This window comes from Natator depressus, chromosome 3 (assembly GCF_965152275.1).
Source record: "Natator depressus isolate rNatDep1 chromosome 3, rNatDep2.hap1, whole genome shotgun sequence".
In the NCBI taxonomy this organism is placed as follows: domain Eukaryota; kingdom Metazoa; phylum Chordata; order Testudines; family Cheloniidae; genus Natator; species Natator depressus.
Window position 1 is genome coordinate 113945045 of NC_134236.1, and position 17547 is coordinate 113962591.

At 46.8% G+C, this 17547-nt stretch overlaps 1 protein-coding gene across 1 annotated transcript in view; it reads right to left on the reverse strand.

Annotated features, from left to right (window-relative positions):
- LRP11 (LDL receptor related protein 11) overlaps positions 1-6174 on the reverse strand; it is a 41324-nt gene extending 35150 nt beyond the window's left edge. Inside the window, exon 1 of the mRNA XM_074948604.1 lies at positions 5673-6174. Coding sequence (XP_074804705.1) covers positions 5673-6174 — 502 coding nt within the window. The remainder of the gene's footprint in view (positions 1-5672) is intronic.
- Between the last annotated feature and the right edge of the window lie 11373 nt (positions 6175-17547).

Genomic DNA, 17547 nt, shown 5'->3' on the forward strand with positions numbered 1-17547 from the left:
AAATATTTAGAATTTTATAGCACTCTGTGTTCAAAGCACAGTTCCCCCAACTTCAGTTGTGAGAACACAGCACTTCTACAAATCAGGCCACCAGACTCGCAAGACAGGCATCCAGAAAATCAGGTAAACAGCGAGCATCTTGGAAAACACTGGTTGTGGCAACTTGCCCAGAAACACACAGGAATTCTGTGGCAGAGGCAGGGACTGATTCTAATCCCCAGGGCAACATTCAAGTGCCCCAACCATGGGACTGTACTTTCACTTCTTGCAGTTCCCTGCCTCAATCACTGCCTACTCTAGCTGGCCAGAAACTGGGGAATTCCCATTCTGTGGGAAAGCCCAAATACATTTATTCTGTTCCAAAACAGAATTAATTTTTTTTTTAAAAAAATCAAGATTTCCCACAGAACGAGAATGCCCAAATTTCATTTTTACAGAGATGAAATGACATTTTGTCTTGACATTTTCAAAATGTTTCCAAGGCTCCCTGAGTGGTGTGGAACCCTCTCAGCCCACCCAGTATGGAGCCAGGCAATTTGGGGGTCGTCTGGGTTCCTGAGACCCTGGAAGCTGAGACCCTGGAAGCCCTGGCTCCAGAGCAGTCCACCTGGTGGTCTGCCAAGGAGTCGAGAAGCTCTGGGAGCCACAGCTCTGGAACATTTTGCCTGGAGGGCTGCCTTGGAGTTGAGGAGCCTGAATCCTCAGGTCTGAGGCAGCCTACCAGGCAGGCTGTTGCAGAGTCAGGCTTCCCAGCAGCCCACCTGGTGGGCTATTTAGAAGCAAGGGAGCTGTGGAGGTGGGAATGATTTTCTGATGGAAAAATCAAAACTTTCCAGCAAAACTCAATTTTCCAAAAGAAAATTTGAGGGTTTTTTTTTGTTTTTTGTTGTTTTTTTTTGGTGGGAAGTCATTCCAACGGGAAACTCCCAACCAGCTCCACTACAAATCTTCCAACTTCCGCAACAACTGATGCAGGTCTTACAGAAACCAACTTCCTTCACTCTGCATTCCTTTCCTGATTCATTACCTCAGCGCAGTCCAGTCTGTGCTCGACTGAGACAAAGTTCCATTCTCCTTCTGCTTCTGTCCCTGTCTCTCACTGTGCCTGTCCCTGCCTCCTCTCCTGCTCCTCACCCGCATTTGAATCATACTGCTTCCTCCTTCTCCACAATGCCTGGGAGGAGCGCAGGGGGGCAGCACTGAAAAAAGAGGAGAACCAATCTCGCTGCCCTCAGTTCCAGTGCTCAGCACCATAGCAGTTGCAGAAGTCCTGTTCACCCAGGATGGAACATGCTCTGTGGACATAGAATATTTGGAGAATTTTGCTACCAACCTCTAACCAACCTGTATTGAGCATGTGGAAACAATTTTCACAGGCTTATAACTTTGAAAATCCACCCAAATTAGTCCAAGGAAAAGCACATCCCTGACACCAGAGCAACCTCCTGCCAAATTTCAAATCCATGCTCTAAAGAACAAACGCAAAAAAAACAGTTGTAGGAATTTAACATTAACAAAATAGTTGAACCATATTTTTCCTTAATCTCATTCTCAACAACAGTTGAACCACTTTTGCTGAATCTTTCAAAATAAACTCAGTCTAAGTCAGACAGGCAACATGAAAAACTTCAGCCCAAGGGCCTTAAGCTTGGCAATTTAATAAGCAACTGAAAACAGGGAAGGGTCAGGCAACCTTAATAACTTAGACCGATAGAAAGTGAATACAAAATGCCATGATTCTCATTCAGTAGCAGTTTACACTCACACGGCACAGGTGTAAATGATGACAAAGCACAAGGAAGGGAGATCAAGTTCATAGTGTGCATTTCAACTTCCATTTTTTAGCTTTATTAAGCTTTAATATGGATACTAATATGCTGATTTTATAACTTAACATTCTCAGATTGCATAGCTGTCTGTCTGCAGGAAAAGGAGCTATAGCTTTGGAACCCTTCCCCCCTTTTTCTGCAGACAACAGCAGATTTAATCAGATCTCCTTTCCCCTATTTCTTTCACAGACTTGGAGTGTCACCAATAAATGTTAGGTGGTACTGGTATGGCATCTGAATGGAGGCTTTGTTGTAAAAAGATCGCTTTATTAAAAGCTCTTACATTCCTGCTGACATCAGTTTACCTGAATATTAATTCCCCTACTTTTTATCAGTAACAAGAACCCTGGGATACTGGGATATTGTACCAGGCAAAAACAGAGGGCCTACTGTAACACCTGTGACTTCAGTGAAATTACACAAGGGATGCAATTGGACTGAAATGTTTAAATCTGCCAATAGGTGCTTTCAGAATTACAAATACAATTTAGGTTGAGATTACTGAAAATTACTCAAAGAATTTAACAGTGAAACATTAGAGACACCATATTTTAGGATTACAAAGATGCTGTTTTTTAAAAGACATCTTTTAAATATATCTCAAGAAAATGAAAAGGTAGGTAAAAGAAGATTCAATGTGCTCTGAACCCAGGATTCATCAAAGAACAGGAATAGGTAAAGTGTGATTCTAGTATGAGGAAAAATCTTGAAATGTAAAGCTTATTGTAAAGCCAGTGACAGCACGACATGTGAGGAGACATGTCTTCATTTTCAAATTAACTTTTAGATGAACTTTTCAGTTTAATTCAAAAATGAAAGGACAGCACCACGTTAGACCTCAATTTAACAATCTTCAGTTTTTCTTTCCTGTCATGGCTGACAGAAATCTAAATAAATGGCCTTTCTGCCTCACAGCTCTGCTTCAACTCCTACCTAATTGTATTAAGCAGTTATAATCCCATTTGTGATATCACAGCCAACCCACACAGAATCAGATGGAGGATAGGTAATACCAAGACATTGAGCACCTCACAAGTTTGGGCTAGAAGGCAAATTTCTATCCTAATTCTAAAATAATGAGCAAAAAAATAGGTTGTGAGGAAGTATAGTCTAGATCAGGTATTATAGGCCTAATTTTGTTCCCACTGATTCCAACAGAAGTTTTGCAAATTATGTCTATGGGAGCAAGGGCAGGCCTGACATTACTGGTACAAATTTTTACTTCAATGAGTTAAAGATCACGCCCTTCTTAATTAGACACCCTAAGGTGAAGAACATATAAAAACATAACTGGTGAAGAGCATAAATTGGAGGTCAACTTACCTAAGTTTTCATATTGCTATTAAAATTGCATTAAGCATGAAAGTTACCTTTTAAGAAAGATTTTAGACAGATTTTTAATAGAAAAACAATTTTAAACAAATTAGTTACATGATGAAACTACATTATAGTTTTGAACTAATATTCACTATTCAATATTCATTGGCTTCAATCAAGTTGTAGTGGCATAACGCTGGTGCAACAGAGGGGAAAATCAGGTCCAAAGTCTCCAACCCAAGTGGCTGTCCTACTGGGCAAATAGTATTAGGCTTTGTCTACACTAGCATGTTTGTCGGCAAAACTTTTGTTGGTCAGGGGTGTGGAAAAAAAACACACCCCTGACCAACACAAGTTTCACCAACAAAAGAGCCGGTGTGGACAAAGCTATGTTGGTGGGAGAGCGTCTCCCGCTGACATAGCTACCTCCACTCTTTGGGGGTGGCTTAATTATACCAGCATGAGAGCTCTCTCCCACCAGCATAGAGAGGCTACACAGGAGACCTTACAGTGGCGCAGCTGCAGCGGTACAGCTGTGCCACTGTAAAGTCCATACTGTAGACATAGCCATAGATGAGTGTTTCTGAGTGTTCTTCATTCACACCTATTACTAGGTGTTTTCATGTTATTGAAATGTCATGCTACTCAATAATGCACATACACTAAGTGTTTACTTGGGTAGACATACTGAATTCCTTGAGAGGATGTATAGGAAATATTTGTACTCCATGAAAAGGTACTGAAACCATAACTAAGCTTAATAGATTGTCCTTTAAGATATTATTTTCTAATAACAGGTCACATTTGTAGAAGGTGAAGCAGTGAGTCCAAGAGCTTTGCTTCAGATGTCAGGAATCTTGAAGAGAACAGTCTTGAATGCTGGATCCTCAGACATGTTTTCTTCTAGATCTCATTTCTTTGGATTACTTGCACTGAGTTGCTCTGGAAGCTGCTTCTCTTTATCTGGTTGATTCAAGATTAACAGTACATTCAATTCTGCTTATTTATCTCTAGGCTGTCTGTGGAGCCTCTTTCTCTTTTTTTCCTCTTATAAGGTCTGATACTGAAATTCTTAAGCAGGCAAAACTCTAACAGAAGAAAATAGCGTTTGGTTCCCTGTCATCTTCCTCCCTGGGTTTGCTTTGCAGAAGTCTTTTCTAACAGTTTTGTTTTTGCGTGAAGTCTATCTTGCTCAGCCACTGTACAAATCCTTAAACTCTACTTTGCTAGATTCTACCATTATGGGGCTGAATTTTCAAATGTGCTAAGAACTCTCAATTCCACATGAGACCCTATATAAATATGATAATCTCTTTTATCCTTGCAAGGAATGCTGAGCTCATGAATGTTTTAACTCAATTTGTTAGCTCTTCACTGAACTGCCATCTTGAATATTGGGTACTAAGTTTCATATTGAAGCAAAGCTACAAAGTTTATTTTCCTCATACTCATAATTACTGCAGAATGAGCCACATCATGCAAACACCTACACACATGAGTAAAGCTACTCAGGAGTTGTCCCACTGACTTCAGTAGAACTATTCATCTGAGTAATTTTAGTCATGTGAATAAGTAAGTGCAGGATTTTACCCAGAGTTTATATATAATAAGGATCTTTTTCTCCCATAAACTCTCTTCCCCTAGCTTGGTATCTATTTATGATATCAGAGAAGTAACAAGAGCCATGGAACTAAGTGTGATCTCGCTAACAAGGCTGGGTCAGTGGAACTAATCAAGATTTGAAGGAAGCCACATGCTCAAGTACCTTGCTGAATTGGGGCCCCTGTGCCCAAGCTTACTGAGTGATTTAAATAAGAGGTGAGATGCTTAGCACCTCGAACCTTGAAGGACTGACCCCTCAATCAGATTGTTCTACATATGGGATAAAACTGTTATGATTAGCTGCCTTATCTGTAGATGCACAGCCAACATCTCCTGTAAAATTCTCAGAAAAAGAGGGGTGCAATTAGTACCACAACCAGCAACTATCCTACAGCTCCTTGCAATCTGTTTGTTGGTGTATTAACCACATTATATATAAAACAAGCCCCCTGTTTACTTAAAACTCTTTTAAACAGTGACAAAATTGTGCTATTTAAAAAGCTGCCCTGGGAGCTTTTATACTGCACTCATCCCCTTAACAGATTGCCCAACCCTCTGCTTATCAGACATCAGCAATTCTCCGGAAAGGCTCTGGCCTTGTTGTCCCTGAGAACAGCCAGCTCAGGTGAGCTGCCAATGTAAACTCTTGGGGACAGAGCCATTGTCTCGTTGCAGGTCTAGCACAACAGGACCCTGACTGTAATGGAGGAAATGCAGGGAGCTCAAGAGCCCATCTCGTCCCCAGGACCGAGCCAACCCTGCCAGGTGCTTGTCCAGCCTATTCCCCAAGCCCTCCCGCTCGCTGAGGGGCCCCAGCACAGTGTCACACACACACACACACCAGGCCCCCTTGCTGGGGGGCGGGCCCAATGTAAAGCAGCGATACCCCCGGGGCTCTGGCGCCAACGCAGCCTCCTCCCTTACCTGCTGCCGGGCCGAGGGCGGGCAGGTGGGTGCGGTTGGCGGGCTCCAGGCTGTAGCTGCTGTAGCCGCGGTGCGGAGCGAAGCGGCAGACGGCGCGGCCGCGGTGGGTGCAGTTGAAGAGGTAGCAGCTCAGCGCCCCCGGCTCGCCCTGGGGCCGGGCCCGCTGCACCACGGCCAGCGAGCAGCGCGGCTCGGCGCAGCAGGCCTGCAGGCACTGCCTCCAGCCCGCCACGGCGGCCGGCGCCCGCAGGAAGGTGGCGCCCGCCGCCAGCGAGTCCTTGGTGCGGATGATGGCGTCGGGCCGGGCGGAGAAGGCGGCGCCGCGGCAGCGGCCCCCGCCTGCCTCGTCCGGCTGCAGCTGGCGGCGGAACTCCTCCAGCAGCGACTCCACGCCCGAGATCTGCGAGCGCAGCTCGGCCAGCGGCGCCGCCACCTCCCCGCCCGGGGCCCGGCCGCACAGCGCCGCCAGCAGCAGCGGCAGCCGCAGCAGCAAGCAGGCCATGGCGGGGCGAAGCGAAGCGGGCTCGCCTGCCGCAGTCACCCGCCGCTGCAGTCCAGCGGGCAGGCGCGGGGCCGGGCCCGAGCGGGAGCCGGCGGCCTAGCGGGCTGGGGCGCGCTCCCCGGCGGCAGGAGGCGGCGGCATGGCCCGGCCGGGCCCGCGCGGGGAGGAGCCGGACGCAGCAGAATCAAGCGGCGGGCAGCGCCGCAACCGGCTCAGCACCAGAGTCCCTGGACAGCTCCGGGAGCCCCGCCCACCCGCCGCTCCCGGGGCGGAGCCAGATAAGGCTCCGCCCACCAGCTGGGTCCCTCCCGCCCCTTTCCTCGTCCTGCCTACTACGGCTCCTCTGCCCCGCCTCTAGTCTTCCTGCCCCACTGTTTCCAGCATTGCCCTTAGCCGGCCCCTATGAGAGTCTCAGGGGTTTTCCCAGTGGCACAGGGGCGGCTGTGTGTGATCCTTTCCCTCTGTGTCACAGCAAGGCCTGGTATAGGCAGGCAGAGCACCACCCTGGGGTCCCAGCCGCCTGGGCTCTGGTCCTCTGTGGCCACAGACCAGTCACTTCATCCCTCTGTGCCTTGTTTTCTCCATCTGTCAAACAGGGATAAAGATACTTGCCTTCCTTTGTGATGCACTTAGAGAGCTATGCACGAAAAGCACAATACATAAGAACGGCCATACTGGGTCAGACCAAAGGTCCATCTAGCCCAGTAGCCTGTCTTCCGACAGTGGCCAATGCCGGGTGCCCCAGAGGGAATGAACAGAACAGGTAATCATCAAGTGATCCATTCCTTGTTGCCCATTCCCAGCTTCTGGCAACCAGAGGCTAGGGACACCATCCCTGCCCATCCTGGCTAATAGCCATTGATGGACCTATCCTCCATGAACTTATTTAGTTCTTTTTGGAACCCTGTTATAGTCTTGGCCTTCACAACATCCTCTGGCAAGGAGTTCCACAGGTTGACTGTGTGTTTTGTGAAAAAATACTTCCTTTTTTTGTTTTAAACCTGCTGCCTATTAATATCATTTGTTGACCCCTAGTTCTTGTGATATGAAAAGGAGTAAATAACAATTCCTTATTTACTTTCTCCACACCAGTCATGATTTTATAGACTTCTATCATATCCCCCCTTATTCATCTCTTTTCCAAGCTGAAAAGTCCCAGACTTATTAATCTTTCCTCATATGACAGCCGTTCCATACCCCTAATACTTTTTTGTTGCCTTTTTCTGAATCTTTTCCAATTCCAATATATCTTTTTTGAGATGGGACGACCACATCTGCACGCAGTATTCAAGATGTGGGTGCACCAGGGATTTATATAGTGGCAATATGATATTTTCTCTGTGTAATATGAGCCCGAAGATCAGAAAAGAGCTTTGAGAGCCTTTGCTGAAAGGTGCTATAGAAATGGGGGAAATGTAGCCCCAACTGTACCTTCTTCATCTAAGGGACTAAAAAAATGTGGAGTCCTTTTATTGGATGTGGGATTCTACTTCACTTCCTGTTCTAAACTTCCCTCTAATGTCATGTGCTCTTAAATTTGTCACATTTAATCTCAGGTGGGTGCACTCCCATGGTAGATAAAGCACCACTGACTCTTTTGATTCTTTTGCCTCAATCTCCCATTGCAAGATCTGCCTGGAGAAACCAAACCCTTACTCACCTCCATCTCATGCTATGGAGTGTCTTTGACAAAAATTCTGTCACCAGGCTGGCTTCCTCCACTACAAATTCATACTCTTCTCCTCCAGTTCTGCCATCTTCCTTACTAAACAGTTCTACCTCTCCAGTTTAATTGAAACCCACATGCATAATTCCAGCCACTATTTTGCCACCTTTGACTCACATCTCAAACCCTCCCCTACTCCTGCCCCCACTTTGCTCTCTGCATAAGATCTTTTTGATTTCTTCCATGAGAAAATTGACAAAATAGGATATGACTTTCCCCATCCCATCATGACTTCCCTTCTCTTTCCCCCCCCAACTCTCTCATCGTTCTCTCGTCACAGACACACAAGTTTCTCATCTGCTCTCCTCCTCTAACTCTATTTGTCCCAGTGATCCCATTCCAATCCATATCTTGAGCTCCCTCATGCCCACTCTCATCCCCGTCCCTTAGACTTCTCTTTAACCTCTCATTTCCCTTTGGCTCTTTCCCCTTACAAAACAAGCATGCTTCAGTTTCTCCCATCCTAAAAATATCCAACCTTGACCAGAAGTGTAGTCTTAAATCTGAAGGTACAGGAATGCCTGCTCCCTGCCCGCTGCTTAACATGCCTCACCAGGAGGTGGGGTGCTGCTGCTATCTGCCTAGGCTGGTGGTTCTCAAACTTATTTGATCTGGCCCCCTTCTTTGTGTCTGTAGTTGTTTATGTCCCTCCCCCACCCCCCACAAATACATTTACTGCCACACAACTCTGAAGGCAGAGTGGAGAGCAGCAGCTGCCGGCTGGGTGCCCGGCTCTGAAGGCAGTGCCATGCCAGCAGCAACACAGAAATAAGGGAGGCAATATGAAAAGTGATATTTGTCCATATCACTTTTCACAGCAGACTTAGCACCCCATTGCCACCCTTACTTCTAACTGCTGCTGCTGCCACCCCGGGGCAGACAGCCAGAGCCCCACCACCTCCAGGTGAAGATGGGGTGGGGAAAGGAAAGTCTGAGCCCAGGTTGCCTCCTGGTGTGGGATTGGGGGAGTGTGGGAGAAGGAGAGCCCAAGCCTGGGCTGCCTCCCAGTGAGGGATGGTGGGGAGGGAGAGCCCAAGCAGCGGGGTTTCCGGCTGTCCCCTTTATCACTGTCTCCCAGGTGTCACAGCCCTTCTGCATGAGCCCCAGACTCCCAGGGCTGATGGAGCTCTTTTTTTTTTTTTTAAAAAGGCACACAGCTTGCTCCTCCCTTGACACATTCCTGTGCCTCCCTTGGGAGGCCCGCCCTATAGTTTGGGAACCGCTGGCCTAGGCCCATCACAGGGCTCCCTGACCATCTAGGGGGAGGCGTTTATCCCAGTATGGTACTCTGCTGCTGTGATTGGTCTGCTCGGTCAGGCTAGTCAGGATGTGATTCGCTTTTAGGGTATGGGCAATGATTGGCTGTCAGATGTGAATACCGTGATTGGCTGCAGAGTTGGGGATGGCTAACACTAATTGGCTGTTGGATTTTGCTCTAGGGATTTATTGGCTGTTCTATTTGAAGAGTGATTGTTGGCTATGTAACCTTATCTAATATTGGGAGATGGTGATTGGCTCCTTGGGGATGCTTAAGTCACGTGATCAGTGTCCACACTGTTACCCCACTTTGGGGCCACTTTGTGCATGGTGATTGATGTGTGAGAACAAGACTGGGTTCATCACTTTCCATTTAGGCTGAGAGCCAGGAACAGGACTCTGCCTGTAGAATGTCTTGGTCCCTCTTGCTTGCTGAGCCGGGCTGTGACTGGGTGAATTCGGCCAGTCTCTCCTTGTAACCGCCCATCCCTCAGCATCACTGGGAGCTCCCAACTCCCTGCCCCATCCCAGAAATAGACACATCACCACCTCCTCCCTCTGACTCCTCTCTCCCCAAGAACCCCCTCAGCTTCCTCCCACCCCACTCCATCTCTGTGATTTTAGCTTGCTTATTATGCACATTTTGGCTCAACTACAACATAGTACCGCAACAGCATTCCAGCTTGATTACATCACTGCCCTTGACTCTACTTGCCTCTCCACTTACTGCCCCATCTCCTTTCTCACTTTCATCTCTAAGCTCACTGAATTCACTGTCTGCAATGGCTGTCTGCAGTTCCTCCCCTCCAGTTTCACTTTAGACTGTCTCCAAGCCATCTATTGCATTCCACTGAGTGCACCAAAGTCTCTAAAGACTTCTTCCTAGCCAAAGTAAAGAACCAGTACTCCTCTTTGACTTGTCAGCTGCCTTCAACAAAGTTGATCATATTCTTCTTCTTGAAATCTTGTCCTCCCATGGCTTCTGTGATTCCACTGGCTTCTATGGGGCTCTGTCCTTGGTCCTCTTCTCTTCTTCTTCTACATCCTCTCACTGGGTAATTTAATCCATGAGCACAAATTCAACTCTCATTTCTGTGCTGATGACTCACACATCTATCTTGTTATTCCAGACCTGTTTCCTTCTGTCCAAATTAAAATCTCAGCCTGTATCTCTTATGGCTCCAGCTCAACATGGCTAAAACAGAGCTCTTAATATTTCCCCTTAAGACTTCCTTCCACATCCTTTCTCAATCACTGTGAACAGCCCCACCATCCTGCCTGTCACTCAGACCTGTAACTTGGAAGTTTTTTTCAACTCAGACCTCTCTTTAGGTCCTCACATCCAGGCTACGTCTAAATCTGGCAGATTCTTTTTGCATAATATTTCTAAGATACGGCCTTTCCTATCCGCCCACACAGATAGGACTCTCATCCAAGCTCTCATCACCATCTCACATCTTGATTACTGCAACATCCTTCTCTCTGGCCTAGATAAATGCGGTTTTGTCCCAGCAACAAAATGCTGCTGCTAACATCATTTTCCTAGCCCATCTTTTGACCATGTCACCCACTCTTTGCATCCATCCGCTGGCTCCTCCTTCTACATCACAGCAAATGTAAGCTGCTTGTCTTCACTTTCAAGGCCCTTCACAGCCTATCCCCACCCTACTTGTCATCTCTCATTCATTGCTGAGATGTCGACTCCCATTTCCAATCAACCTATGATGCCCATCACCTAGTTGTTAAATTTTCAAACAAACCTTCATGCTTTTCTCCTGGCTGCCCCTCTTCCTTGGGAGATGCTCCCAGTAAACATCTGCAAAGCTGACTCCATTCCTGAAAACACTTCTTTGCTGTGCTGCCTACAAAAAAACTTTACAATGATTAGATTGATGATGTGCTCAGATTACAGCTTATCTTGCTCAGCAAAATTGTCTCATTGTTTCCTCATACTCACTTGTGGGCCTATCTGTAACCCTCTGTTGTCTCCAGTCTTAAACTTAGATTGTAAGCTCCTTGGGGCAGGGACCATCTTTTTATTCCATGTTTGTACAGCGCCTAGCACAATGGGGTCCTGGTCCATGACTAGTGCTCGTAGGTGCTACGGTAATATAAATAAATCGTAAGAATAATCATATTGTGTTGGTAGAGCCTCCATAATTAACAATCATGAGTTTCCTTATGGGTAATGTCAGACTCAGAAAAGAAGGCATGGAGTGAATAGGCCACTAATCCCCATAAGTGGGTCCCTCCAGGTCAGGGTTGATGGCTTGTCAGCAAGGCAATGTAGGGAAGCTTCTAATTGCCTCTGCCCACACTGTATTTGTTCTGTGAATAGATTATCTCTGTCTCCAGGGCTTTCATCAATAATAAACCAAGCACATTTTCTTTATAAAGAGTCACCAAACTAAAAGCCCCACATTATTTAGGGGAGGGAATAGGAGCATTTGGAATCCAAACCCAGATTTGCATCTGAATTTTGTGGCTAGCCCCTAAGGGCCCACTGCAGCAGAGTGTTAGCTAGAGCAGCTCTGCCTCGGATTCCTGTTTGGGGCCCTATTTGGCCTTAGACACGCCAAGAATATAAGGGAGTAAAAAATGAAGGGAGAATTATCCCCTTGGGATGAAAACCTGATCCCACTGATGGTTCCATTTATGGTAAATCTGAGTTTTATTCAGAAGGTGGCAGCAGTTTATTATTTATTAATATCATTTTTTAAATTAATGCCTGTTTGAGTGTGGATGAATATTTTGTATGTTTCAATTTCTGTCCTTTTTACTGCTTCATTATTGTGAATATTACAGGTTATTTTTTCTAGGTCATAAAGGTGCATATTTTTTAAATTTGGTCAATTTAATTGAAGATATCCTCTTCATGTCTGACATTGACATGATTATAAAACTGTGTGTGTATGCCAAGAATGATGTCGGAGATTGATAAAGGTATTTGTATGGATTTCTTGTTCTTTTTTTAATGCTACTTTCATGTACCCCAGTTTATTGTTAGTGCAGGTGCTTCGTGAGAAACGGGAATAGTTTAAAAGAATGCTAGTTTTCTCTTTCAAAAGATGATGGATGGTTAGACCATTCATTTGATCATTAAATATAAACAACTGTGTGACTCAGGTGGATTTACCAGGAAACAAACAGTGTGGTGGCACAGGGCCCTCAGTGACGGGTGGCCCCCACAATGCAGGGCAAATCTTATCTGACAACCGGCCCCCGAGTCCCAGCCAGTGGCGCAGCAGGGCTCAGGCAGGCAGGCTGCCTGCATTCCGTGGCCGGTGGCCTCACGCTGCTCCCAAAGTGGCTGGCTGCTGGCACGTCTCTGCGTGCCCCTGGCGGGGCAGGGAAGTGGCTCCACGCACTGCCCCCGCCCCAGGCAGTGCCCGGAGACCCGCTGCCCCCTCTCCCCAAGGGGTGCGCACAGACGTGCCAGCAGCAGCACAGCAGGGCTAAGGCAGCTCCCTGCCCATGCTGCCTCTGTCCTTCTGCGCCACTCCCGGAAGTGGCCGGCACGTCCCTGCGGCCCCTGGGGGTGTATGTCTCCGCGCGTTGGCCCCATACCAACTCCGAGCTGCGGCCAATGGGAACTGAGGCCAATGGGAGCTGTGGTGGTGGTGCCTGTGGGCAGTGGCATGCAGAGACCCCCCTTGTGTCCCCTGCCTAGCAGCCGCTGCCAGAGGGGTGTGCCGATTGCTTTGGGAGCCACACTGCCCAAGGTAAACACCGCCTCCTGACTTCTCCTGCACCCCAACCCCCTGTCCCAGCCCAGAGCCTGCACCCCACACCCAAACTTTCTCCCAGAGTCCACACCCCTCCCCGCTCCCACACCCAAACTCCATCTCAGAGCCTAACCCCTGCACCCCCTTCTGCACCCCAACCCTCTGCCCCAATCAAGGTACCTCACTTTATTTTCATTTACTTCCTATTACTTATAATATAGGAGGAGGATGAAGAAAAAAATAATGAAAAATGGGGGGGAGATAAAAGAGAATGTTTTCTTGGCTGGGTCCCCAGGGCGGCCCCCCCGAAAATGAAGCTGCGCACAGGGCCCCACTAACTCTAAATCCGCCACTGGCGTGACTGCTTAATAGTCTATTTGGGAACTCATGAATGTTCATATTTTAGGAAATTTGTCAATTTATTCCCCTCTGGTCATGTTCAAACTTCACAGGACAACATAAATATAGGAGCCCTGAGTAGGATATGAACACCTCTCTTTAAGACTAGCGCTTCTATTTTTGTTTGAAAATGTATTCTAAAAATAAATACGCTTTCCTTTTCATGCTGTGTCTTCAAAATGCTCTGTGAACAGTAAATATACTGCATAAATCTTATGTACATAAAATCTGTCATCTGCACGATTCTGTGCTTAAAACAATTTTTCTCTTCTCTAACTTGTTTGTGAGTATCTGTCAGCTAACCGCCCACATGAAAAATGTGAATCTTCCTACTTGCTGGAAGAGGATTGGTGGTTGATGGCTGGGTTTGAACAATTTGCCCAAGTATAAATTGCAGTGATAACATTCTCTTTGTAATGTGGAGCTTCACTCCTGGTCTACACTACAAAGTTAGGTTGACATAAACCGCCTTGCATCATCCTAGTTGTGCATGTGTCTGCACTAAAATTTGTCTCCCACTGATGTAAGTGCCCCGTTACACCAACATATGAACACCACCTCCTGAGCGGCATTGAGCCATGGTCGACGTATGTAGGTTGACACAGTGTGAGTGTAGACGCTGCTTTACCTATATCACCCCTAGCAGTCTTCCAGCAGCTGTCCCATAATGTCCCACACTGACCACTCTGTTCAGAATTGCAAACTGCACTGCCCAGGGGGCCACATAGACCAGAAGCCCTCACTCCTTTAAAACCCCTGAAAATTTTTGAAATGCCTTTTCCTGGTTGCCCCACTTGGCAAGCACACCTCTATCTGCTCTCCATTTTTGTGTGCAACTGCCCAGCTGACCATGCTGGCTCCAGGCTCCAGTTGCGCTCCAGCCTGGAGTAGACAGGAGATAGTGGATTTCCTGGGCCTATGGAGAGAAGAGGCTGTGCCTGCACAGCTCTGAACCAGCCATAGAAACATTGACATTTATGAGAAGATTGCTTGGGGGATGCAGGAGAGGGGTACAACCGGATCAGCAGCAGTGCCATGTGAAAGCCCGGGAGCTGCAGGCATGCCAGAAGGCCAGGGGGACCAACAGTCAATCTGGTGCTGAGCTGCAGACTTGCCACTTTTATAATGAGCTGCTTGAAATACTTGGTGCAGACTCCACCCACCCTCAACCCCGCACACCACCATGGATACTTCTGAGGATCCTGAGTCACAGGCCCCTGCTGTAAACAGCGAGGAGGAGGTGGATGAGGAAGAGGAGGAGGAGGATGGGGGACAGGTGACTGGGGGTATCTGGCTGTGCCACGAGCCCGGACCTGTTTTTGACTCTACTGCAGTCCAGTCAGTCGCTGCAGCTGAACATGGGTGAGCCTGATGCAGGGAAAGAAACCTGAGGTAAATGTGGAATAAATTTTCCATTACAGTGTTGGTGCCTCCAAATTAACAGGCCACAGCTATTGACGTTTCATTAATTTACTCATAGTAGAAGAGGTAATGGTACAACAAAGAGATGTAGAGATACTATCTGCTTTTCATTCCCCTCTAGAGTTAGACAGGGGTGGGGCATGTGGAGCAGTTTATTTATGTGCCCAGGAATGTCCCTTGAATCCTCTCGAGAGATCCCAACGAAACTTCCATGGAGGTACTCTACAATCCTCTGCTGAAGGTGTCTCGGGATGGCAGCCTTATTTCCTCCTCTGCAGTAGAACACTTTCCCACGCAAGTCAGCAATAACTTTGTCAGGCACCATTGCAGTAAACAGGCTAGTAGTGTACAGGCCTGGGCAGCTTCAGGATGCCAGCATCTCTGATTTCTGTGCCCTTGTTACCTTCAGGAGTGAGATATCACCTAAAACCACAGCCGGTGGAAAACTGTGCCAGTATCCAGTGTCGTTGCCCTATACTCATAGTTTCCTGCAACTAAGCATTTCCCTCCTTGTTTCTCTAACCCGGTGGATCATACCCACCATGGTTTGAGCTGAGCGTGGCACTGGAAAACAGGACCTCCAAAGCAGGAGGGTCAATTAGCTCATCTTGTTTAACCCTTTAGGGGAGCAAGGGAATGGAGGGTGTCTGAGTGTTAAGTTTCGTTTTCCATTCCTACTATACTATACAGCAGTACCTTTGTTAGTTTTATCTGTAGCTGTGGCCGCTGCGGCCTTCAGGGGTACCCCGTCCACACCAGTGGAACGATTGTCCCAGATACAGAGGAGAAAAAAGAGGATGCGGGAGGACCTGTTCTGTGAGATTCTGTAACCCAGTGCTACAGCAGACTTTGAACAGAGGGCAAATATTTTTCCTTGGTGCTGTCAAGGTGACTGGTGTATGGCTTCATGAGCCAGGGGAATAAGGGGCAGGCTGGATCCCTCAGGATCATAATTGTCATTTCAACATTGCCAGTGGTGATCCATGGATCTGGAAAGGAGGTCCCTGTTTGTAGCTTTTTGAACAGGCCTGTGTTCTTAAAGATGTGAGCATCATGCACCTTCCCTGACCTGCCAACACGGATGTCAGTGAAGCATCCCCAGTGATCCACCAGTGCTTGCAATACCATAGAAAACTAGCCCTTTCTGTTGATGTATTCTGTGGCAAGGTGCTCTGGGGCCAAAACAGGCATGTGTGTGCCATCTATTGGTCCACTGCAGTTTCGAAACCCCATAGCTGCAAAGCCATCCAATGTACATCCTGCACATTGCCAAGAGTCACAGTCCTACATAGCAGGAGACAATTAACGGCCCTGGACACTTGCATGACAATGGCTCCCACAGCGGATTTTCCTGACTCCAAAACGATTTCCCGCTGATTGGTAGCAACCTGGTGTTGCAATCCACAGTGTGATTGCCACTTGCTTCTTCACTGTCAGGGCAGCTCTCAGTTTGGTGTCTCTGCATTGGGTGGCTGGGCTGAGGTTGGCACACAGATCCAGGACTGTGGCCTTGTACATCCGAAAGTTCCGCAGCCACTGCTCTTCATCCCAATCCTGTATCACGATGTAATCCCACCAGTCAGTGCTCATTTCTCAGATCCAGAAGCAGTGCTCTGCGAACGCCAGCAACAATCTTGAACTGGTTCTTGCTATGTCCCACAGTAAACTGACCACCAGGAAATCATCATGTTTTTCTTGTGGGTCTGCAAATACTGGAGGATCGTGCGTCCTATACTTGAAACTCTCACGACAACAGTGTGGAGCTGTGCAGACACCATGCTTCTGTTGGAGATGGCAGGAAGTGACAAGTCCTGTGTGGATTCATGAGCAATCAGAAATAGGCTCAAAAATTATGAGACAGAGATGATATTATAGGATGGAAGACATTGCATTATGGGAAGTTGACCCATTGCTCCCCATCACCCCTGCATGAGTTGTTTCTGACCTAACATGCCTTGCCAAAATGACCCAAAAGACAATGTCCTGAATGGTGGAAGGTTGCACACTGGGATGTCTACCCATGGTGCACCACTCTGTGCATTGACACAAGCACTCTTGGTGAGTACACACTGTGCCAATGCAAAGAGCTAAGTGTGCATGTGCACAAGAGATATGCTAACGGCAGCAGCTATATCTGATGTAACTTGAGGTGGCAAAACTTTGTAATGTGGACATGGCCTTAGTCTGATGGTAATGAGATCCAGACTCAAGATATGCAGCAACAATTAGTGAGTTTAGACTGGAATTTAGGGGTTAGAGCGGTGTTAATAGAGGAGTGAGAGTTAGATACCTTTGTTTCTGTGTTTTGTCATTTTCTACTAAATTTTTACTTTCTGATTCTCACTAGCATAATGCTGTAATGTTTGTGCTTTAGAAACAGCAGGGGGATGTTTAGTTTGGGTTTTTTTTTGTTTTGTTTTGTTTTAAAACATCTTAATTGAAAATTTAAAATAATTGTATCATTTGGACTAAATTCATCCCTGGTGCAAATCCACATAAAGGAATGAAATTAGAGCCAGCTGTAGCCCTTCGGGTTTTGTAAACATCTTCCCACACCCTGAAAAACAAAGCAACCCTAGACAAGTATATTTTTAAATTCCGTTGGGCTTTTTTTATTGGTAAATATCAATTTAAATAAAAATGTGAGCGTTACTAATGATCACTGTGGGTTATTGATAGAAAATATTCTTTCTCTGCCTTTGTCTGTACAAATTATGTCCTCACACACAACATTAGTATGTCCTTTTTTATATGTTATATATGCTACTAAGCCAGGGACAAGTCTGAAGTGAGGAAGAGAGCGAGGTTTGAGGTTTTGTTTTTTAAAGATCTCCCTCAGCAGCA